The 25,749-nt window shown below is 40.3% G+C and overlaps 1 protein-coding gene across 1 annotated transcript; it reads right to left on the bottom strand.

Moving 5' to 3' along the window:
• Positions 1–326: 326 nt before the first annotated feature.
• Positions 327–14,971, bottom strand: LOC117400865 (nuclear envelope integral membrane protein 1). The gene is made up of 9 exons (XM_059013426.1): positions 14,798–14,971; positions 12,962–13,083; positions 11,981–12,200; positions 11,375–11,447; positions 8,391–8,484; positions 7,397–7,511; positions 4,983–5,208; positions 3,707–3,880; positions 327–1,781 (listed from the first exon to the last, which is right to left on the bottom strand). Exons 1-9 carry the CDS (start codon positions 14,898–14,900, stop codon positions 1,619–1,621), a joined length of 1,290 nt encoding a protein of 429 aa, XP_058869409.1. The 5' UTR covers positions 14,901–14,971; the 3' UTR covers positions 327–1,618.
• Positions 14,972–25,749: the final 10,778 nt, after the last annotated feature.

The raw sequence follows: 25,749 nt of genomic DNA, 5'->3' as shown, positions 1-25,749 counted from the left end.
AAGCACACATTAAGCCTCAAATAAGGAGGCGATGGCTGTAGAACACGGCAGGTCTATGGACTGGCTTGTGATGAAGGGCTCCTATTCCTTTGTCTTGAGATCATGGCTCTGGAGAGGGCATGAGGCTCACAGAGATAAGTTATCAAGTTTTGAAATCCTCCGTAAACTACTGAACACTAAATAGTGCCGGATTTAGAAATACTAAAAGAAACTTAAATTCAATAAAAAAATGTTTCAACTAGAAGTCTTTTACAATGTCTTCAGACATTTAAAGAAATTGAAAGAATTTTCTAGTCTGAATGTTTCTCATTGAATTAATCCCCCCCCCCCCCAGTATTTCTAAGATTTTAAATCTACCATATGGGGCTGTAAGAAATGACATGTCTCCAATTTAAGCATAAAACAGAACATTGTGACAAACAATTGCCAAGACAAAGCCTTGATTATCACTGCTTTCATCTCAACATGGAAAGCGATACAAATTTAAAATGCAATTGTGATCATACTAAAAACAATGGGGAGAAAAAGTACAAACAAGAAATAAGAGCTGGACCAGAAGGTAATCACTGGACGAAACCTCTAAATGGACTTAATCACCTATCTTCCTTTTTAAAATACTGCTTGTAGAAATCAAAACAGAGGACTATACTGGATTTTTAAAGTTGCTATCTATCCCCTTAGCTACACAGAAATGTGAAGCATTGGTCTTCAAGACAATTTATGAAACAGTATTGGGCTGTAAAGCTTCTGCATGCATTTGGAAACGTCTGAAGTAAGGAAGGTAGCTGTTTAGGCATGTTTACATTGTGTTTAATATAAAATGGTTGTCGGTGGCCATACAAAACTTAAGGCAAAACGTTCATTTGAAATTCTACAATGAACATTAGGCAGAATTACAGTGCACTGGTCTCCAAGCACTTACAGAAAAACTTGAACGGCTTTCTCAAAATGGTGTGGGGAACAGAACTAGACTTTCCTTCAGTGGAGTCTTGCCCCCAGATACGCCAAGTTAATATTTTCACCAAGAGAAGAAACACAATTCTATTGAGAAAACTAGGCTGAACTGTTGGATATTTTGGCCAATTGAAACTTGCAAATGAGATCTCTTCAACCAAGTGTTGTACCAGGTATGTTTTTAAATGAAGATACATGTTTGCTACAATGTGTTTCTTGCAGAAGTGCTCATCAGGAGATGTATATTGGAAATGGGTGTGCATGGTGGAGAACATGTATGGAACCAGTTCTCTTAGCAACAATTACTTTATCCTTTCAATACAAAAGCTCTTGTTTCAGTTATCTTCAGTATTAACTGTTCAAAGACTGCTTGTCAACAATTTGTACCACTCCCTGTTGAAGCAGAAAAACTCAGAGCAGTGTTCTCTTTTACCTTTTAAAATAATTCAAAAGGACAAATGTCAACCACCACCACAGGCCAGGAGGTTAAGTAGTGTAAATCAGCATCTCCACCTTAACTCAGACTGTCAATGTAGCTCTCGGCACAGAATCCGAAGGCAACAGGAGTTCAGTTTACCCTGGAGAGTGATACATCCCCCTCTTGTGGGCCAGCAGTATGGATTAAGGTTATTTTGTCCCAGGCGGAGTTTAGTCTTGGTGTTTTTCACACCGAGTTGTGATTTCTGTGCAAGGTTAACATCTCTTCTTCCTCCTCGTTTTCAAAGAACTCCTCCTCGAAGAAGGATCCCCCCAGTCCGTACTCCTGCTCGTGAACCGACACCTCGCTGGGGATCAGGTGAGATCCACCCTCCACGAACTCAGCAAACCTGCGCCAGCACAACAGCATTGCAATAATAAAAAGCAAACAATACACCTTCTGAAGGGTCTTCTAAGAACCAGGAGGCCATTCAGACCATCACTGCTCGCCTGGTTCCAGAATGATGGGCCGAATGACCTTCTCTCCGTCGTGAATGAGGTTCTTATACATGCCACAACTGTGCCTTTACTAAATGAGAGGTATGCTGCTTCTGTTACCTGCATAGCAATACGTTTGGAAAAACAAAAAACAACCGATGGGGTTCAGTACCATGTAATTCAATTGGGAAATTGAAAAGGATTTTAATTCAGTCCCCCACTAGTGTTGGAGAAACATTGAGAAAGTATAGTTTACAAAATGAACTAGGTTTTAGATTGAGTTAGTATCTGGATTTTAGAGTTAGCTAGTTAGACAATTGGGTTTAATATTAATTACTGGAGTAGGAAAGAGAGACGGCAAGGAGAATGCTTTGACGTCCATCAAATGGCAATTTAAAAGGGGGCCCTGTGTTTTCTCAGAGATAACATTTTGGGGCTAAAATCTTCAAAGACTTACAATCTCCTTCCTTCCCTGAACTTTGACATTATGGTTTCCAGAGTAAAACATAAAAAAAGGCTTCAATGTCACATTCACTTCAGGTAATAAAAGGAAGGTGAGCCCACGTGGTCAATGATATAATTGGTTGATAAAAGTCTACGTCAGTATGCAATTGTCTTTTAAGATAGGTTAAGAAAAAAGGGGTAATGTCATAAGGGATCAAGCCTATATTAATCAAAACACTGTCAGTTTTTTTGTAAGTGAACTCAGAACTTTGTCAAGTTGGGTCTTAAAGGATCCCAGTGATTCTGCATCCCTGTGGGGGCTCATCAGGGCAGTGTAACTGAACTCTGACTAGTGAAAAGCTCAGGAGAGTAAGTACATAAAAGGAGAGTAAAAGCAGTAGCTATAGAATTATGGGTGTATGTTTCTGCTCAAAAGAGCCACCTTCTGAATATTTCATTATGTTTAACATTCCTTTTCAAGGGAAAATGTGTTTGAAAACAAACAGTGGATGTACTTACAGGCTTTTAATGCCATAGTAACTACAGTACTTTATTTCCATTTAAATCTGTTATGTGCGTATGTCATTCACTATAGTTAACGATGTAACTATCGACTATTCCTTTCTATTTAAACCTTCAGGCATCATGGTATGCATGTATCCATTTATTTTCCTTCATTCTAGATTGTACATGATGTCATTGTGTTTCTCCTAAAACTACACATTTGAGGTCATATTCATGTTGTATATTTTTTGTAAAGGGTTGAATTATTGGTTCATTTACTTTGTTTCTTATGTTTGATAGGTGATTGTGTGTTATTCTTCCTGTTTAGATTCCGTGGGGGAGGTGCCGAATGGCACTCACGTCATGCGTGAGCCGTCATGAAGTCGGGTGAGTTTACTCTGCCTTTTGGACCTAAGCTGGCGCTGAGCCACGTCTTTGGTTGTTTTTATGACAGCTGTGAGTTGGCCGTGTGCGTTTACACTGCAGAAAAAAGACCTGAGACAGCCCAAAGCCGTCCTAAAAACAGCCAGTGTAAACGCACCATAATGGCCGAATAAGTCAGAGTGATGCGAGCGAAACACTTCCCAGACTGTTCAAAGGGAGCTTCTCTGTGTGTCCTGTGTGCTCTGCACTGTATATACAGTACCAGCACCAGGATTACTTGGCAACAAACATCAAGCCTTGAACTTTTCACAATACAAAATATTTTTTCCATAAGAACAAAGTTTACAAATGAGAGGAGGCCGTCGGCCCATCTTGTTCGTTTGGTTGTTAGTAGCTTATTGATGAATGCACATTATCTACAGCAATCAATTCATTTCATATTCGGTTAATACAAACAGCGCAGCTACAGTGTTTTCTCACTTCTAAATGCACACTAGACCCTTACCTTCTGGGCGACCCAATCCTAGAGATAGTTCTCCAGGCACTGAAGTCAGGGCTGCTGCAGTACTCTCGGAGTTCCTCCAGGGCACGCTGTGTCTCCACCTCTCCCTGCTTCCGATACTCCTCTTCAGTTAGAAATCGAGGGGGCTCGGGCTTGGCTGTCCAGCGCTGCAGCTTCCTGAAACACAGTACAATACCATGCCATGTTTCACAACCCACTGTGATACCACACTCACATCAGATCCAGAGACCATTACAATATTATATAAATAAACAAATAAACAAATAATAATACAATAGCAAGTCTAAAAATACATCTACAGCTGCTTTAATGATCCAAACAGCCCCTTGCTACCTGTCTTGAGTACTGTGCTCTTTTTGCCCTGTTGTCATAGAAAACACTCTACTCAGCCCTTAATCTCTGGTACTTACAGCACAGTGCTACAATAAAGCAATTTTTTTTTTAATGTGTAAGATATGAATATATTAGTGTATTTCACAATAAAAAGAAAAAATATATATAAAAATGTATATATTTTCTTTTTTTTAGAACAGGGGGACAATACAGATAAACAACAAAAACATGGTTCTGTAAAGTTTTGCTAATGGTGCATTAACCCAATGAATGAGCATGTGGACTTGTGGAGCGCTTCCTTTTGTATGAAGTGTGCATGAGGTTCCAGTGCAGTTCAGAAGGAAAAGGACTCTTACACACAAAAGCAAATACATTGCTCTAAAAGTTCAAGAGGAAAAAAGGGCATTGAAACAGCTTTAATACAGACCAACTATCCTGTATCCTGTACCCGTGTGCACTGTGCTATCCTGAGCAGTGTGAAGGCTACCGTGCACTGTGCTATCCTGAGCAGTGTGAAGGATACCTGTGCACTGTGCTATCCTGAGCAGTGTGAAGGATACCCGTGCACTGTGCTATCCTGAGCAGTGTGAAGCCTACCCGTGCACTGTGCTATCCTGAGCAGTGTGAAGCCTACCCGTGCACTGTGCTATCCTGAGCAGTGTGAAGCCTACCCGTGCACTGTGCTATCCTGAGCAGTGTGAAGGGTACCGTGCACTGTGCTATCCTGAGCAGTGGGAAGCCTACCCGTGCACTGTGCTATCCTGAGCAGTGGGACGGCTACCATGCACTGTGCTATCCTGAGCAGTGTGAAGGCTACCGTGCACTGTGCTATCCTGAGCAGTGTGAAGGCTACCATGCACTGTGCTATCCTGAGCAGTGTGAAGGCTAACGTGCACTGTGCTATCCTGAGCAGTGGGAAGCCTACCCGTGCACTGCAAGGCCCAGTCGGACAGGGTACTCCAGGTTCTTGGCGCACACTGCAGCGATGATGAGCGCCACTGCCACCTGCTGGACCTGGATCCCTGCGTAGAGCAGCAGGAGACCAAGCAACTGCAGCACCCAGGACAGCAGGTTAATACTGCGCTCCTCCACCAGGGGGCCGTGCCTGTAGCACACAGCAAAGCTCAGGAAGCCCACCAGCATCACGTAGCCTGCAAATCAACACAAACACACGAGAGTTAAAAAGCACCTCATTGCCCTCTTTGATACCGCACTTAAATAAGGTCCCGACACATCAGCAAAGCTTTGTTTTTGTACAATTCTCTAATACTGTAAAACTTTGATTATCAGAAGAACAGCTCTGCTTTCCTGTCTCGTGTGTTATCACAGGGATCATAGGAACCTGTTTGCTGAAGAATAACGTGGAAAAACACAGATCATTTTTAGTTTTACACTTGGGGCGGGGTAAAAATCATGCAAGGCTTTTATTGGTTGTTTCATAACCAAAACAATACACTTATCAATATAATCATCAACACAGGTAATTTTGCTTTAAATTTATGTAAACATACTTGTTCAATAAAACTGCTTCTGGTGTACAGAGGTCAAGGTTGAACGAGGCGCGCTGTCACATTCATGCTGAAACGTAGCTGTAGGTTTACTTCAGTATCCAGTGCTTTTTTTACAAATCAACAAGCTGTTTATAGCCATCCAGGTGACAAAGACTAACTTGAGAAACTAATATGAATACTATTTTATTTTTATTATTCCTACATTAGATGTATCTGTAATGTTTAAAGTAAAACAGTACATTTGTTTATATTATTGATTGATGACACTCTGGTGAGCTTGTAACTTCCTTTGATCTGAAAGTGTGCCAATAAATACTTCCTGTGCTAACTGTTATTCAATAGTACTGTTTGTGGATGACAACTCCATGTTAGCACTTTATTTTAATTGTGGAATACACAGATTTATTTCTTTAAATATGAGAATTTCTTTTTTTTGACTGCGGAAAATTAGGCTCCCTGGTTATCCTAGAAAATGTACTTTTCAGTCCTCCGTCTCAGTGCAGTACTGTATGTTACACAATAAAAGATAAAATGGTTTGATTATACTGGGGGTCTTAATTTTGACATTTTCTAATTAATATCTGATCTACAATCGATTAATCACACCTGTTTCCTGGTGATATGAAATTTTATTTAAAAGACCATTACTATAAAGTATTAACATAAAGTCATTCACTGAAAAGGTTTCAGAATGCCAGCCAGTTTCATATACACATATTACATGTAATTTAACAGGTTTGAAAATATTTGCGACTAAGAATGATAAACTTGCAGTACTGCGGTGAAAGGAAAGCTGCTGTCTTTTGACTCAAAGCAGAGATTTGAGTTTCGCACAGCACTTGTAATTCTGAAACATGGATTTATTGGTATTGGACATCAGTTTTTATATATTTTGTTTAACATTTACTCAAATATCACTTCGATCATTTACTACTGTAACTTCCCTGTACTATAAAAATCAACACATTCATAAAATAAAGACTCATTAATTACCGTTTTGTAAACTGTGTTGGAGAACTTTTTTATATAAGAGAATTGTGAATTCCAGAATCAATCTGGCCAGTTATTTAATGTAGCTCACATATTTCATTACAGTATTATTAAATAGCGACTGCAGTAGCCCAAGTATATTTGCATTATTATAGCAAAACATTCTCCACACAACTCTTTTACACATCACGTGATCTTAACTGCACTGGTGCGGATGAAGGACTGTGTTCAGAAAAGTTTGTTTTTCCATCAATTATGTTAGATCATCATTCACCAGGTTAATATATTTCTTCTGTGGGCCCTGGGCAACAGTGAAACAGACTTCAAAATTTTAATTTTTAAAAACACTGAGAAATCAGCCAAATCCGACCCCTCCCCACAGACACTCCATATAAAAACAGCCCTGGAGCTCTCTTTATATCCCATGATCCCTTGTGCGCCGGAAGTAAAGCCATGAGTCGAGAATCTTGGGAATATAGAATGTCTTTAGAAGTACCCTCCACCATTTAAAGATTGTTTATTGATTAGGAAAGTCATTAAAATCAATGGTCTTCAGTTGTAATTTGATTGTTCATTTCTAATACACTAACACTGTTTGAATAATGAAGTTTAAAAACAGGACACTGAAGCGCATTTGGATTCTAAGGATTCACTTCCTACATCATAGATACCACAGGGATGGACACACTTGGTGAAATACTTCAAATCAGAAAGCGATGAACCACAACTAAAAGAACATTCATTCCGACAAAGGCTTTGATGTCTGCGGTATTCCACGTTTGTGACTTCGAGGCTCAGTGCTACGGCACAGTGTTGAAAGATGCACTCAGAAGCTGACCTGTGACGTACTGCCAGTGCTGCTTGATGAGGTGCTGCAGATTCCTGAACACCAGCTGGATGAGATACAGAGAGAAGGACCAGCCTCCCACCAGCAGCACAAAGAAGGGACTTTTCTGCAAGGAAACAAAGAACAAAACCTGTCACATGACTTGAAACAACAATCCTGTCCAACACAAAAAAAGGGCCAAGCAGGATGTTAATGGATTGCAAGAAAAAGCACACTGACAATATCTTCTGTTTCTGTATTTAGAGTTATAAAACCTTGGTTTAAAATGCATCTTGTGATTCAGTTTGCACTATAGCCTCATACGTACATAATGAATATGGAACCATCCAGGTTGTTTCAGCCAATCATTGAGTACAGATAGCCATTCATGTATTACTCAACAGCACCGGACCCACCACGTAAATACCCTAAACCGTGCAGTAAAGACGTCATAATTCAAATCGGTCACCAAGGCAATTACCAGTGTTGGGAAGTAACTTGAACAAAATTGTAACTAGTTACAGTAAATTACTTTGAAAAAAACATCCATTACAAATGGTTTACAATTTACAGTTTGGTCAGGCGAAAGCTCAAACTCTTCTTTGAAGACCCAGCTATCGAACCCACTCTCCCTCCTCCGACGCCCTGTTTGTAGCAAGACGATGTAGAAGTGCTTTTACACGCAAGCTTTGAGTTGCACTGTTGAAGAGTTTTCAGATTGTCATGTTCTGCATTTTTAAATGAAACAGCTTTATTTTTTCACATAAAATGTAATGCATTACCACATGTCATTACCTGTCTGAAACAGGAACCATACAGTTACTGAAAAATGTAACCAGATTACACCATTACATTACTCCAAGACTGACAATTACTAATTTCTTGAGTGGCCTGTCTGGCGACTCAGTGCTGAATTCTCTCCAGCTAGTCGTGCGAACATTGTTTTATTCTGTTCAGAAATGCCTTTGTCCTGCAATAGTTGCTTAATACTGGACACCGTACTCACCTTGGGGAGGAACCTGGCTACAATGAAAACCAGGATGATAAGTGATGCAATCATTCCTGTACTGATACCAGCAGAGTAGAAGAAAGCTGGACTCCTGCAACAACAAATAAATAAATACATAAATAGATAGATAGAGATAGATAAGGCCATGTACAAATACCAAAATATTAAAATCAGAATTGCTGTCTATTAACATGTTTCATAATCTAAATGATACTACAGCAAAGTCATCTAGATGAGGTTAAACCAAAACATGTATAAAGTAATCTGGAAATGCAGTCCCAACTGCAGTACAATAGACAACTTGCAGCTTTCTATGCAAATCCAAGACAATTACTATAGTCTCGACCTCCTAAGCGAACCCCCTTGTGATGAAACAGATTTTTCCCATTGGAAATGCTCCGCCTAAAGGAACAGGAACTTTGCCGATAGCGATTCATTCACAGCTGATACAGGACTGTTTTGTTACCCGATAACTCAAACTTAAATTCAAATAGTTTATTCAATCTTTTCAAATGCGACTTGTCATTGCGAGTGTCTTGAGGCACACCGATTGGTTTATTCAATCTTTCCAGAACCACCGTCATATCACTGACTTGTTTTGTATTCCGATTTCCATGAGTTCACCTCATCCTGAAAAAACCATGAATCAGACACAAGTCGCTAAGCAATGTGGTGTTTTCCATTCTGGTGGGTTGCTTCACCATTCTGTTAAATAATTTTGTGCATGTCTTGAATATTGCTCCTGTACATGTATTCATAACTAATCTAGAGCTGCTGCTGCATTTTCTAACATGTAGGGGTGCTGTGTTAATTTAGTTTGACAGTTTATTAATGTTAGTTTGTCTGTTACTTTATTATAATAGTTTATTAACATACACTTGTCTATTGCTTTTCTCTTACTTATTCTCTTCATTTATGTTGGTGCCTCAAGACAAGCCATACATATTTATTTATTGATTCATATTGTGTCTGGTGGTCGACTCCGTCTTACAGAACGCTTCGCTTGCTTCCCGAGGGGAGTTCCGAGCCGGAGACGACTGCAGTAAAATCATTTGAAACGTTTGTTTACTAAAGGCATTTCAACCAAGAATAATTAACATGGAAAACAAGGTGGCTAAAGGCGTTGTGGGGGACCTGGTAAGATCGGAAGGAAGATTTTTCAACTGTTTAGCCTGCTGCAAACAGGCTTTTATTGAAAAGACAGTATCTGAGTTTCACACTGAGCCCGGGCAATGCACTTTCACATTGAGGCACGCGTTACTGACAATTCTTCATTGTTTCATTATTTAGATGTATTGTTAATTTTTACCACATGCAAGAACTATTTATTTTTGTCGTTTTTTTTATACACACACAATAGCAAACGGCACTACAAAATATGCAGACTAGAACATTTTATTAACAAAATATTACATTTAAACATAATTCCAGAAGTTCAAAACCGTGTTTATAGAAACTTGTCGATTTTCTTATTTAATTTATAAGTTTCCCGTGTTTGTATGGTTCCTTCCCTGTGAGCTCAATGTTTGCCGCCGACGAGGGGTTAACATTAATTCACATTTACTATAGCAATGCACTTTTCATTAAGGTAGAAACATGAATTAGATACATAATGGAAGGGGGTTGAAATGAAATGTGTCTGAGTACAGAGCCTTGGGAAAACCTCATGGCTAATCAACATAAAGCACCACGTTGAGCTGCACACCACTTCTATCAAACATTCTGCAAATCTACACATAACTCACACAAGCATTTTAACACTAGAAGCCCCGCGGCGGTCATTTTGGCAGTTTTTGGTTTTAAAATATAATTTTCTCCAGCCGTGTAACACATATGGGGCTGTGTGTTCATGTGCCTTTCTGTCCTTATGTATTAAATATTCTCACAAAGCATGAAATGCGGGAGTGCAGAAATAAAGGAGATATATTACATTATACCTAAAAGCCCCGGGAGCAGTCACATTGACGGCCACACAGAAAACAATTGTATTCTGATTATACAGAACGGTATTCTACTGTATTATTTTTATTTACCAGTCCGCAATGTGTTTAGCTGTAATCAGATTAGTCTCTACTCTCTGCCTCAGTGAATGACTGACAGTCTACTGTTTTCAATCAGCCTTTTGAAAGACTGGCACCTGCTTGCCAGCTGCGCTGCTTTGGTCAGTCAATTAGCATCGGGACTAGTGAAAATAAATACCAGAGACCGTGGAGTTTTACAACACAACAATATATGGAGTTGATGTTTTGGATCAGATGGCATGGAAGTATTCTGTGAAAGCTGGCTGCTGATGGTGGTCTGTTCAGGTGTTTTACAATGTATTGGACCTAGCAGCCATCAAATCCTGGATACTTTACAAAGAATGCACAGAGAAGAATTTACCAAGGAGAAAATATATTTTAGAGTTAGCACAGCAACTTCACAAGAAGCATTTGGAATAGAGGGAGACTGCCAAGCGTGTACCCACAGCTGAAGCTGGCAACCCCGCTGAGAGCCGCAAGAGACGCCAATGCCAGGCTGGCAAGCGCAATAAAAAAACGAAACTTCGGACAGATTTAGATTTACAAAAACACACCATAATTTGAAACAAAACTCTTAGTTTAACTTTGCACTTTTTTCCTATAGGTCTACTTTTCCGATTACAGATGAAAATGTGTTTTTTTTTTTTTTTTTGTTTTTTTTTTTTTTTTTTTAAATGTCGACACTGCATCAGCAAGGCAATTGAAACTCCACAAGCCCGTATTCATTAGGCAGGAAGTGGAGTCCGGTCAGGTGCATTGTGGATTTGTGGTTTGTTAACAGGAGGGGGGTACACATGTAAAGGTGGCAGCCTTACATATAAAGTTCTTGAGTATTTTTTATCATACTCTAGTTCTTTTGCTGTGCTACCAAGACTGTACACATAGCTATTGTAACAAATAATCAATGTTGCAAGCAAAGATATGGAACAGTACTTTAGTAATCCAAACCAAAATGATTACCTGCTGAGTTCGTCTGCAAAGAAAAACAGCAACAAGCCAGCCAGGAAAACCAGGAACAGGTAGGGATCAAACCCTGGAGAGGAACACAACTCATTATCACTCTTGTAAAACAGGTCGCCCATCTAGGAAATGCAGCGATGGGAACGAGACTCCCGCTACAGAAGCATCACAGGTTTACGATGTGCCAGCGCAAATGAATGAAGCCAAACCGCTCACAAGTTTGTGTGTTAAGGAGCCTCATTGTTTAAATGATGAACAATCCATTACAAGAATTCATTTAAACATGTCCGTGCCTTCGGGAAGAGGTCTCATCGTTTTACTGCACCTCCTAACGTGCCAATGAAGGAACGCTCAAATATATTCAAGCAGTAAAACAAATTCAATAAACCAAGTCAGTCCCCCACTGTGCGTGTGAATTCAAAATCAGAGCTATCAGTATGATGAGAATCGTGACGGCCATGACATGACAGCCGTACATACTGAATAGAAGAACTAGCAATGAACGGTTTAATCACAATTAGATAATCACAATTAGATAAGCGCATCTCCAGAAACACGCAAAGACTGAACTGTGAGATAACTGGCTCCTAAGTGGAAGGTTCTTACTGCGAGTGAGCGAGATGGTGTAGCTGGTGGTTTTGTCAGAGGGATCCACTTTGAAGCAGGTCTTGCTGCTGAAGAGGTTCACGCTGATGGTCGTCTCATTGGATCTTTCTTTGACGAAATATTGAAACAGGGTCCAGAAGTTAAACTGCTCCAGCTCCTTCAACTTCTCCTCATCTTCCACCACTGTCACCTTAAACTTCTGAGAGCTACGCACTTGGATCTAATTCACAAGAAAGCAACATGTAAATACACTTGGCATTTCCAATCACTTCAGCTGTTCTGGGTTAGAGGAATACTTCAAAAGCAGCATGGTTTGTACTACACCAGTTCAGATCTGTAAAAACAGAACCTGAAAATATCAGGAATATGTTTCAACAATATCATGATACAAACAAAAAAAGATCTGCATCTGGAACCAATAAATAGTGATTTCAGATTCTTCTGAATTTCCTAAATGTTTGGGGTTCAAGATTAAACACATTTAAACTTTACCATATTGGGAATGTTTGTAACCACCATGAAGTCATCATGAGAAGCCCTCACTAAGAGCCGTTACTTTACGATGCACTGCAGCACTGTATAACAGACTGCGCATGTACACAGGGCTCGCGTGCAGTTCTGAGCCTGTATGTAACTGAAGCATATTGCTCATGTTTACAAGCAGATGACCCCGTTTTCTAGGTGATCAGTTAAAGAAATGTCTTTGGATCAGTCAACCCTTTCTTGTGCAGTGGATTGTGGGATAATAGTAGCACAATGGCAGTTCTTTTGTCTTTTTTTGGGGGGGGGGGGGTGTTTGGTTACAAACTTGCTAGAACACATCTTAACGTATAAAACAGCTGACCCCCATATCTTTGACAGTGGTTTAGCAGAAATGCAGCCACACAGCTTCCCACCACCGTTACTGATAGATTTCAATTGAATCTTTGTATAGAAGTGGAAAGCACTGTGGGTGTGCAGTCCTTCCTGTGGAGGTGGTACCTGGATTCTGGTCCAGGTCTCCTTCCAGCCCGGTACCAGCTCGTTGCTGTAGCAGAAGTGTCCAGGGTCAGACTGCCTGATCTCCTCTCCATCCTTGATGGGGATTATCAACAGCGTGCTGCCTGCGAAGAATCAATTACACCACAGAAGTGCTCAAACCATCCGAATTAGGGTTCATTCTTTCAGCTTTTACCGATTCACACCAATAAATTACCGCTTTTTTCAAATGCTCCTTGACCGTTTTTCTCCTGAATTTGACCTGGTTTAATCTGGGTGCTCCAGGCGTAGTATCACTTGAATCGCGAGCAGTGCACTCCATGTTTGAGGCACGTTGTAAGCACGTAGGGTTCATGCTTCATGCAATGTGACAGGCTTGCTCGGGCACAGCAGGTTCAACTTCACTATTGGCACTGATGTGAGAGAACACTACAGTACTTTAAAATGTGTTTAAATGTTGAATTTCATTCAAACTCTTAAGCCACGAGGCTATTGGTCAGTGTTTAATACATGGTAATAAATAACAAACTTTGAATTTACGTAAATTTGTAAAAATTAAGCTTATGCCAAATAAAAATATATTTTATTTTTTGATTTCCTGAATAAGCAGTGTGAGCTGGTGAACGTGTCAAGTGATAGTTTACACTGTCGTCTTGCTTCATTCTCCCACCATCTCCCCCATGTCCTCACAGCTGGCTCAGGCTGTCATTCTGAGGGTGCATCTTCATTAATAAACTTTCCGCCTGCCTTGATTTATGCTACAGGATACAAACGAGTCCCAGCCTGGTTCTGAATAATCTCTGAGCTAGGGGTACTTTGTATTGATTGATACATACACACACGCACATACATATGCATGAGGTTTCACTATGATTACACAACATATCCACAACCACATTTATGTAATTGTATTTACTGTACACTGGCACTGGGTATTCAGAGGCTCAGGACTGTCAGCAGCAGTGCCGGTGTTACAGGCTAATCCTCACCCCGGGTGAGTTCTGTCCTAGGCTAATCCTCACCCTGTCAGGCCGATTCTCACCCCAGTACTCTTCTGGGAGGGTGAACATTAGCCCGGGCCGATTCTCACCCCAGTACTCTGTAGCATAACCGTTTTCATTGTACGATAACTAATCTAAGCTAATCAGCAGCAAGACATATTAGTGAATATACTGTAAAACATACGGGGAAAAAGAGACTGATGGAGACCAAATAAGCAACGTTTACTGAACAATAATAATGAGAACAATAATATAACAAAAATGTGTCATACACTACAAACCAATCATCTGGTTTAGAGCAAGCCTGGACAACATGCAGGTGTCTCTGCCACAACAAGGTACTTGATATAATACAAACACCAATCTTTTAAATAATAAAGATAATAACTTTTTATTTGAAATTAAATAGAGTGGATATCTATCTTTAATTAAAAGATGACCATATAAAAAGAAGTTTGACGAGTGTGCACCTCAATTTAAAGAACTTGTATAAAGTTAGCTGTACACGAATCACACACATACAAACATGAATCTCACTCTGAATAAAATTAAGGATACCAAGTAAATTAAAATAATAAATCTTAATTATTATTTCTATCGCTCAAGAGGAATTAAGCGACAGAAAGTCAAACTCGTTGGTTCCTGGCAGTATAAACGCATCCCAATGTAATAATATTCCTGCACAGCACAGTACGGTTGCACTGTCTGCAGTTCGCTGGAGCCGGTGAGTTTGGGGTTCGCTAATGAAAAGGCAGAAACAATTTCTGTTTTACTGAAAAAGAAGCAAACAGCAACCCCACAAGTTAAACATTACATATAAATAAAACACATTCCATACCTGAAGTCGTTGAAAAAAGGCAGCTCAGCGTAAAACAAAATAAAACAAGTCCTGTCGCCGTTTTAAAGTCCAATTCCACTTCGTCGTTCATCTCTCCCGCCATGACGGTCTGTTTTACACAGAAACTTAATTCCTTCGTAGGCAACCGAAACCACGCGACCTTAAACAAATCAAAATCGAGAATCGGGATTCGAATGAACTTTAGACAACGAGATTAACCGGTCAGCCAACCACAGAGCGAGAATTGAGAAAGAAGGCGGGGTTAGACGGGTATTTTAACCAAATTATATGCGAAAGCGTCAACCAAACTTACCGTTTTAAAGGGAAAGAATGATAAACGGAATAATAAGTTCCACCTACATTTTTACTTTTGGAAAACATCGTAACATATCTCAACTTAGCATGCCGTGTTTAGTAAACTTATTATTATTGTTATTGTTATTATTATTATTATTATTATTATTATTATTATTATTATTATTATTATTATTGTTGTTATTATTATTATTATTATTATTATTATTATTAGTAGTAGTAGTAGTAGTAGTAGTAGTAGTAGTAGTCGTAGTATTTGTTTATTTATATATTTATTTATCTATTTTATTTATTTTTATAAAATACTGTTAACAAACCTGAAAACGGTGTAATGCCCACAGGGGGCGCAACAGTACTCCATTTGTGCTACAGAATACACATTAAATGCTATATCTTGTATTTTCTAAGTACCGTCTGACACAATTGTTTGTGCATTATTAGACATAGCTGGCATTTAAATAAACAAAGCATAGAAAAGCACATTGAAGAATGGGGAATTTCTTAGCAGGAAATCCAAACTAAAGACTGAATTAATTAGTTTTGTGTTGTCCCTGTACATTTCATATCATTCAGAATTCTAAAAAGTATTGACAATGTCGACCAAGGGGACTTTCGACCTGGAAACAGAAACCAGGATCAGGGCGCACAAATGGAGATTAGATAAAGGGGCATCCAGAACAGTATCGACACATAAAGTAGGTAAGGCTGACAGAGCTGAAAGGTTATATTTGTACGTTTGTATTTGTGTTATTGACAGGTCTTGTTAAGGTGCTTGACTGTGAGTTCAGGAGTTGCTCTTCACTTCTAGTTTCCTGTCGTAGACATGTGGAATGTTGACTGGATCAGCTGAAGTGTGGTTCAGTAAAGCTAAAGGAAACTGAAGCAGCAGATCACCAGATGGCACCAGCTCCTATTTCTATAAAGACAGTTTGGCTGATCCAACCTGTATGACACATACACTATCTCGGATCCAGCCTGTATGACACATACACTATCTCTGATCCAGCCTGTATGACACATACACTATCTCTGATCCAGCCTGTATGACACATACACTATCTCTGATCCAGCCTGTATCACACATACACTATCTCTGATCCAGCCTGTATCACACATACACTATCTCTGATCCAGCCTGTATGACACATACACTATCTCTGATCCAGCCTGTATGACACATACACTATCTCTGATCCAGCCTGTATGACACATACACTATCTCTGATCCAGTCTGTATGACACATACACTATCTCTGATCCAGCCTGTATGACACATACACTATCTCTGATCCAGTCTGTATGACACATACACTATCTCTGATCCAGCCTGTATGACACATACACTATCTCTGATCCAGTCAGTATGACACATACACTATCTCTGATCCAGCCTGTATCACACATACACTATCTCTGATCCAGCCTGTATCACACATACACTATCTCTGATCCAGTATGTATGACACATACACTATCTCTGATCCAGCCTGTATGACACATACACTATCTCTGATCCAGCCTGTATGACACATACACTATCTCTGATCCAGTATGTACTGCACATACACTATCTCTGATCCAGTATGTATTGCACATACAGTATCTATGGAAGGCAATTCAAACTGTTTGGAGTATTCTAAGTTCATCATTCCATTCAAATCATGTGACAATGTGACTTTTCAACTCTGCACCTACTTTAATATAAATATAAACAGAGAATAGGTCTCAAGTTGAAATTGTCACATGATTTGAATGGAATGAGGAAGGATGTTCAGTCCCGGCATTTAGGATTCTCCAGACAAGCCAGGCAAAGACAAAGGTAAGGTGAAAACAAAACGTCTTGGTAATTTATATATATATATATATATATATAAAGTTTGACCTTTTATTTTTTACCATGGTTTGCCGTGTTTTTCAATATGCTTTACCACACCTCTCTGTGGTGTACAGTGCCTCCCTATGCTTTACAGTGCTTTGTTACACTTTGCTCTGCTATGTTTAGGTAACATTTTGTAAGGGGTGGTGTGGCAGGGCTGAGCCCCTGAGCATGTAAGTGTATATGTTGTGAGTGTGGTGTAATTTGTTTGTAAATATATGTTTTTGAATTAAGGTTTGACCGGTATGGGGTTAAAATCCCATCCCTGCAAAATCCATGTGCAGAATGTGGCCAGGTCCTACATGCTGAATTGCGAGTCAATTAGAGAAGCCAGGCTGTGCTCTGGGGCAGACACTTGGTTCAGGGAGAGGACTGGAAGCAGCAGGTTGTGCTCACTGCCACACACTGCGATAGTGCAGTCCGGGAGTGTGGCCGATGGAAATAGGGCTGAGTTTGGCAGGGATGGGGTTAATTCTGCCCTTGCAAACAATCACAGGTGTGTCCATTCCCCAGTGAAGTAATTGAGTGCTAACTGGGGAATGGCCACCGTTAAAGCAGGGGAGTCAAATCCTTTGTGTGGGGACGGAGTTAGGTGAGTGCTTTTGACCTGTGTGTGAGTGTTAGTGAACTTTATAAAGAAGGCCGAATGCCCAGCCTATATCGGGTATTGTTTGGTGTAAACCTTTTCTTTGTGTCTTTTCGTTCGCTTTGCTCTTTAAAGTGGAGCTCCTGTCTCGGAGTCTCTCATTCCTGCCAGTGACAGCTTGGGCTTGGCGCTGTCCTGCCGCAGGGCGCATCTTTGTTTTCATTTGTTTGTTTAACTCTTATGTTGTTGATACAAGTGTGTGAAAACTGCAATGTCCTGCCTCCTGTGTCTGCTATCCCTGCTGCTGGCCAGCCTTGACCGTCCAGCTGCCCTACCTTTTATACAGAAGATACTGACTTTGAATCACGGTCACTGTGCCTTTAATGAAAAGAGAAACAAAAGCAGTTTTTTGTCACCCCACTTCCCCTCCCACAGACCCACAGCAAGTACTGGGCTGTGTTTAAAGAGACACACAAACACACACACATTGAGACACTGACACAGTCACACACACACACACACACACGCACACACACTGAGACACTGTCACACACACGCACACACTGAGACACAGTCACACACACACTGAGACACAGTCACACACACACGCACACACTGAGACACAGTCACACACACACACACACACTGAGACACAGTCACACACACACACACACACTGAGACACAGTCACACACACACACACACACACACACACACACACAGTGACACAGTGTTTTTTTTATTTTTCTCTGTACCGTGTTTTGAGTTCAGGAGCTCCTCATCTGTATTTGATTATGTATTAAACGTATGTGCCGCACCAGCTAGTGCACAGCACTGTACTGCCAGCAAAACTAAAGGAAACTTAGACACTTTATCTGGCCTGTCTATGTTAAATCTATCAATTTCTTCAACCTAATGTAGTGCCAGATGTTTTAAAATGCATATGTTTGCTAAAGCATGTGTTTCTTTTGAAACTGCCCAGTTCAGTCCCTGGATGACTGGCTATGCACGGTGGAGAAAATGATACGTTACTTTAAAGAGAGCAAAACCAGAAAAGTAAAGCAGCAGGGATTATTTTAAATCAGTTTTGGTAAATTTAATTTCTCATCTAAACCTTCTGAAAAATAATGTACGCTTTGGAGTAATAGGCTGCAATCGCAATAAGAAACACTCACAATGCAAACATCATAAAAAGGTAGGGGCAGTGAAATACAAGAATAACTGTGTAACCTAGGAAACCCTTTCCATCCCCTCGCCAGTCTGCGTGAAGAAGTGTCTCCTCTCTCTGTCCTGAGTCTGTCTCCATATCCAACTGTGTCCTCGAGTCCTGCTTTCTTTGCTTAAAGTATTGGTTAACTCTTTCAACTCTTTTTAAGATTTCAATCAAGTCCCTCCTAATTGTTCTTCATTCTAGGACACATAGATTCAGCTCCCAGTCTTCACAGCTCATTGCTTCAAGCCCTTGGATTCGTCTGCTTGTCCTTCTCTCCAGCACACAGACACCGGTGCACACACACAATCTCATGACAAGCTCGTTGCATTCCTGTAAAATAACTCCTGAAACCTGACATGAGAGCCCTCCCATTCTGCAATTACAGCTTCTCTTTTCGTATTGCCCTGGTGGTAATGTTCTCTTCTCATCCTGAATTTCCTGTTGATGCTTCCATTCCTCATTGTCTACCGCCCACTCATGATTGGCCATGTGGGGTTCTATTCCTGCAGATTCCGGTTGCTGGGCTAATGACATCCTTGAGGAATTGGAGTCTGTGGGTGGGCTGAAAGCAGCGAGAGCTGATAGGAAGGGTAAAAGCAGCTCCAGACGGGGGCGGTAGGATATGCGTCAGAGGGAGAGGGAGGAGGGAGAGAGATGGGTGAGAGGAAAGGGATACAGGGAAAGAGAGAGACAAAGACACTCTGTGGGAGCGAGGGAGGGACACAGTTTCCTGAAATAAACCTCTCCAAGTTAATTCAGACATTTCCCAGATTGTAGTAAAAATGCATTTGGTTTTGTCCCTGATAAAGGTTTAATGTGGAATAAAGCCCCGTTCTGGAGTATCTGATTAGATTTTGCTGGAACTTGTAACTGCCATGATAAATGTATTTAGCCTGCTCCTTCTCCATCCTTGCCCCTCACTGGTGGAATGACCTACCCACGGATATCAGGACTGCTCAGTCCCTGACCACCTTCCGGCGCCTCCTCTAGACACAGCTGTTCAGACAGCATCTGTAAACCTCACAACTCTCCACTATACTGGACTATATGGCACCCAATTGTACCAGTACCTGCATCAGCTTGTACTTGCACTGAACTGCTCCATACCTTGCTATATTCTACTACTGCTCTTAAAGGGTACATAAGGACCTTTTTATTTTATTGAGTTTCATGTTCCCATGTGTTGCTACAACTGTTTACGTAAGGCGTGTTGTTTTTATTTTTTTTACATTTTGATCACTTTTTTAAATTTTTAAATTGCATTCTTGCCATGTACCCACATGGACCTCTAAGAACTACATTTCCCATCATCCTCCTGCTCACATGTAACTGAGATGGATTTACCAGTGAGCAGGAGGGTGATAGGAAATATCCATAGAAATACTGCTTACATTTTTTTAAAAACAAAATTGGAAGTTTTTACATGATATTAATGTATATTAATAAATAATGTATTATTAATTATTTATTAATGTATATTAATACATAATGTATTTTATTTTTTACAATAGGCACGTGTGACAGGGTAGCGTTGCGTGCCCAGATGGTATCGGCAGGCAAAGACACTCGGAGGCAAGGAAACTGCGGTTGAAGCGCGGCTGCGCGGTTCAATAAACAAAAAAATAAAAATACAAAACAAAACACTACTGCTCACAGAGCAAAAATAAAAGGTCAAACAAAACAAAACTTGCACAATAAACAAGAACAAAATAACCGGCTCAAGGGCTAAAACAAAAGTTTAAACAAAAACAAAACTGTTCCGGCTGGGCAGAGCCTTCACTGAACTTTGCCACATAAACAATACAGCCACAAACTATTCACTCACTAACTCCCACCACCAAACGAAGGATTTTCTGTTTTTATACCATGTGGCTGGAGCCTAATTATCAATTATTCAATTAACTCCAGCCACATTCTCACATGTATTTCATTTCTTTGAGTACTATTGGGAGGATCTCATCCGGCCCAGGGGATTTTGTTTATTTTAAGAGCTCCTAGTCCCTTTAACACTTCTGCCTCTGTTATGCTAAAGTTATTTAAAACTGGACAGGAACAGGTCGACATGTGGGGCATGTTGCCCTTATCCTCCTTTGTAAAAACTTGTGAAAAGTAATCATGTAATATATTTGCTATTTTTTCTCTTCATCTATGATTTTGCCATTTGTGTCTCTTAGACATTGTACTTCCTCTTTGAATGTTCTCTTGCTGTTATAATATTGGAAAAACATTTTGGAATTGGTGTTAGCCCCCTTCGCAATGTTCATTTCTATCTCTCGCTTGGCCTTTCTAACTTCCTTTTTGACTTGCGCTTGCAGTTCCAAGTACTCTTTCTGTGTACTTTGTTTTTGGTCCCTTTTAAACGCTCTGTAAAGTACATTTTTTCTCTGAATATATTTTTTAATTGACCTGTTGAACCATTTTGGCCATTTTGTTTTAGATTTTGATTTGTCTGTTTTTGAGATGTATTTGTTTTGCGCCTCTAGCACTACAGTTCTTAAACATAGCCATCCTTCTCTGTGGATGTTTTCTCTATTTGACTCCAGTCTGCTTCTGTATTGGGCAGTGCTGGGTGATGAGTGTGCAGGATTGCACTTCACCACAGTCGCAATCAGGAGACTCCTTCATTCCACTTATGGAGGAGGGAGCCGCTCCTCCCATGTGTTGTTCTAACGGTTCAGTGCAGTCCAGTGTCTTTGAGACAAGGAGAAGTCAGCTAGTTCCTTCACAGGATCTTCAGTAAGTGTCTTGCTAGGCAGTTAAGAGCATTGCAGGCTGACACATGCAGTTTCTCGCCAGCGGCTGACAGAAGCGCGAGGCATGGGTGCAGAAAGGTTTCCTAGACTAGACGGCGTTGGTGTTGATTTGAGGTCTTGATGTGTCGGCAGGTCCGGGGCACCTATAATCTTATTGTATCAGAGCACGACAGCGTCCCACCACTTAGGATTCTGTAGAAAAATTCAAAGCAGCTCAAAGCCATAGTGTGGAGCGTATGAAACGGGTCACGTTGTTGAATTGCTGGGATCCTTTAAGACCCGTCTTGAGTTCTGAGATCAATCCGCTACTAGGAACCAGACAAGCTCAGATGGGCCGCATGGCCTCATTCGTAAATGATGCTCTTATATTTATAAACATCAGAATTGTCATGTATTAAATTGGGAAATGAAAAATGACTTTGATTCAGTCTCCACCTACATTTATTTATTTTAGAACATAAGTACATTTACTAATGCGAGGAGAGGAGAGGAGGCCATTCAGCCCATCAGAGCTCGTCCGGTTCCTGGACCTGATTGATTATTTGAACTCCGCTGCCCGCCTGGTGTTCTCTCTGCCTCGCTTCTCCCGCGCAACTCCACTACTCCGCTCACTCCACTGGCTCCCGATCACCGCTCGCATCCAGTTCAAGACTCTTGTACTAGCCTACAGATGCCTTGACCAGACTGCACCGAGCTACCTCCAGATCCTCATCTCTCCCTACACCCCCACTCGACCTCTCCGCTCCGCCTGCACTAGAAGACTGGCTCTACCTCCTCTACGCTCCCCTGCCTCCAGAGCCCGCTCCTTCTCCACCCTCGCTCCGCAGTGGTGGAATGACCTTCCTACAGATGTCAGGACTGCCCAGTCCCTGACCACATTCCGGAACCTCCTTAAGACTCACCTCTTCAGACAGCACCTGTAGAACTCCTGTTTTTCCCCTGGGACACTTATCACCCTTCCTTAAATGCGCTTTACTTGCTCTTATCTGCCCCCTATTTTACTGCATTTAATCCTGTATTTATGTATTTGCTTACGATTGTAAGTCACCCTGGATAAGGGCATCTGCTAAGAAATAAATAATAATAATAATCTCAAAACTCTGTCAAATCGAGTCTTAAAGGATCTGTAAATAGACAGCATCTGCAAACTTTACAGCCCCTCGACTATACTGGACTATATGGCACCCAACTGTACCAGCACTTGCATCAGCTTGTACTTGCACTGAACTGCGCCACACTTTGTTGTATTCTACTACTGCTCTGAATTATAACTATTTTTGTATCTTGTATTTGATTTTACTCTTAAAGGTAACTGTATTCACGTTTTTGTAATTGCTCTTATTTGAAATCTTTCTTATTATACTACTTGCTCTTAATGGAATTTACTCTTATAACCAAATATTTTTTACTGTAAGTCTAACTGCTTAGTCGAAATCACTCTCAAACGTAATTATTTACTGTGTTTATAGTTTCTTATTTGATATTTGTGGTATATTGTAAAGTGATATTTTGTAACAACTGTAAGTCTTCCTGGATAAGGGCGTCCTAAGAAATAAAAAATTTTAATCTCAGTGATTCACCATGAACAGCAGGAGGTATCCATTCCATACCCTCAGCACTCTGTGTGAGGAACTGCCTCCTTCCCTCTTTCTCAAGTCTATATCCACTTAATTTCCACCTGTGTCCTCTGGTCCTGGTTTCTGTGTATTGGTTTGGGTTAACTATATCAACTCAAGTTTTCATGCCCCTCCTAGACTGAGGAAGAGTGTGTGGGAGAGGAAGAACTACTAAAAGTCTAAACATGATTCAAGATAATTGGAATTCTGGTGAAATACTGAAAATGTGTTCATCCCTTCACAGGAGGGCCCTGGTTGTTGCTGGGTTAGTAAGTGACACACAGATGAATATTGTCCTTTAGAAACAATGGCTGCATTCTCCTAGCTAGGAATACTAACAACGCTGGAGTTCTGTTCTGCCTCCAGAGTTATTCAGAAGCCAGGACACACACAGTGCACAGCAAGATGTTCTGATACTTCACAGTAATTATAGCTAACAAAACAACGCCATCAATCTTACCTGCTTTGCACTTTCATTTGCAACTTTCCTCTCAAATGTGTTTCAACACAATACATGTTATAGCATAATAGACAGAGAAGGGGCAGTACAAAATATGAACATGATATTTGTTCTGAGAACTGTGAAGTTCTTTGCTGTTTTTGTGTTATTAAAGATATGTAAATATAGATAGACTGCTGCATTCTGGTACTGGTGCTTTAGGTCACATGGTCTAACTGCTGCTAGACCATTGGAGTAAGCAATAAGACACATTGTCACATATATCTGGAGAAGCACAAATCCAATTGTCATGAAACCTGGAAATAATATTATTCAGCAGATGACTAGTCCTTTTAACTTGGCCGGTGTTGTAGATGTTGAGTGTTTTTGGGTAGATTGAATGTTATATTATAATGACTGAATTAAAGTGGTCTGACAGCATAAGAACATAAGAAGAACATAAGAAAGTTTACAAACGAGGGGAGGCCATTCGGCCCATCTTGCTCGTTTGGTTGTTAGTAGACTATTAATCCCAGAATCTCATCAAACAGCTTCTTGAAAGATCCCAGGGTGTCAGCTTCAACAACATTACTGGGGAGTTGGTTCCAGACCCTCACAATTCTCTGTGTAAAAAAGTGCCTCCTATTTTCTGTTCTGAATGCCCCTTTATCTAATCTCCATTTGTGACCCCTGGTCCTTGTTTCTTTTTCAGGTCAAAAAAGTCCCCTAGGTCGACATTGTCAATACTTTTTAGGATTTTGAATGCTTGAATCAGTTCATAGCATAGTCTTCTTTGTTCAAGACTGAATAGATTCAAGTCTTTTAGCCTGTCTGCATACGACATGTCTTTAAAACCCGGGATAATTCTTGTTGCTCTTCTTTGCACTTTCTAAAGCAGCAATATCCTTTTTGTAACGAGGTGACCAGAACTGAACACAATATTCTAGGTGAGGTCTTACTAATGCATTGTAAAGTTTTAACATTACTTCCCTTGATTTAAATTCAACACTTCTCACAATATATCCGAGCATTGGCATTTTTTATAGCTTCACCACATTGTCTAGATGAAGACATTTCTGAGTCAACATAAACGCCTAGGTCTTTTTCACAGTTCCCTTCTTCAATTTCATTATCTCCCATATGATATTTGTATTGCACATTTTTATTTCCTGCATGCAATACTTTACACTTTTCTCTATTAAATGTCATTTGCCATGTGTCTGCCCAGTTCTGAATGCTGTCTAGATCATTTTGAATGCCCTTTGCTGCTGCAACAGTGTTTGCCACTCCTCCTATTTTTGTGTCGTCTGCAAATTTAACGAGTTTGCTTACTATACCAGAATCTAAATCATTAATGTAGATTAGGAATAGCAGAGGACCTAATACTGATCCCTGTGGTACACCACTGGTTACCTCGCTCCATTTTGAGGTTTCTCCTCTAATCAGTACTTTCTGTTTTCTACATGTTAACCATTCCCTAATCCATGTGCATGCATTTCCTTGAATCCCTACTGCGTTCAGGTTGAGAATTAATCCTTTATGCGGGACTTTGTCAAAATCTAAATCTAAATAAACCATGTCGTATGCTTTGCAATTATCCATTGTCGATGCTGCATCCTCAAAAAAAATCAAGCAGGTTAGTTAGACATGATCTCCCTTTCCTAAAACCATGCTGCTTGCCTCCCAGGATATTGTTACCATGTAGGTAATTTTCCATTTGGGAAATTATTATAGTTTCCATAAGTTTACATATAATAAAGGTCAGGCTTACTGGTCTGTAGTTACCTGGTTCGGTTTTGTCTCCCTTTTTGTTTACACATGTTTACACAAGGTCCCCAGTTTAAATCCATAGTTGTAAAATCTACAAAAAAGAACAGCTTTCAAATCTGTGGAAAATCTCAATGCAGAACGGGTGTGCCTTATGTGGTATTCAGTACGTCACTGGGGAAGCCCCTTCCTCTGGTGCGTCACACTCCAAGCCGATTAGAAACGCTCAGTCCCACGCATCGCCCCCACACGCACAGCTTGTATTTTAAAGCTAATCATTGAAGAGAAAAAAAACATATACAACGAAATAAAGCAATATAAAACGACTGATTAGATGCATTACAACAATAAATGAAGCCATGAACACAGCAGGCCCACGGCTAAAGGA

This window comes from Acipenser ruthenus, chromosome 45 (genome assembly GCF_902713425.1).
Source record: "Acipenser ruthenus chromosome 45, fAciRut3.2 maternal haplotype, whole genome shotgun sequence".
Taxonomy (NCBI): domain Eukaryota; kingdom Metazoa; phylum Chordata; class Actinopteri; order Acipenseriformes; family Acipenseridae; genus Acipenser; species Acipenser ruthenus.
This window is presented reverse-complemented; position numbering and strand designations above follow the sequence as displayed.

Excerpts from the sequence above, each read along its gene's own strand:
- LOC117400865 (XM_059013426.1), bottom strand. The coding sequence starts at position 14,900 with ATGGCGGGAGAGATGAACGACGAAGTGGAATTGGACTTTAAAACGGCG. Across the intron at positions 5,209-7,396 it reads GCACTGGCAGTACGTCACAG|GCTACGTGATGCTGGTGGGC; the intron begins GTCAGCTTCTGA and ends GTTGATTTGCAG. Across the intron at positions 3,881-4,982 it reads CTGGGCCTTGCAGTGCACGG|GAAGCTGCAGCGCTGGACAG; the intron begins GTAGGCTTCCCA and ends ACTGTGTTTCAG.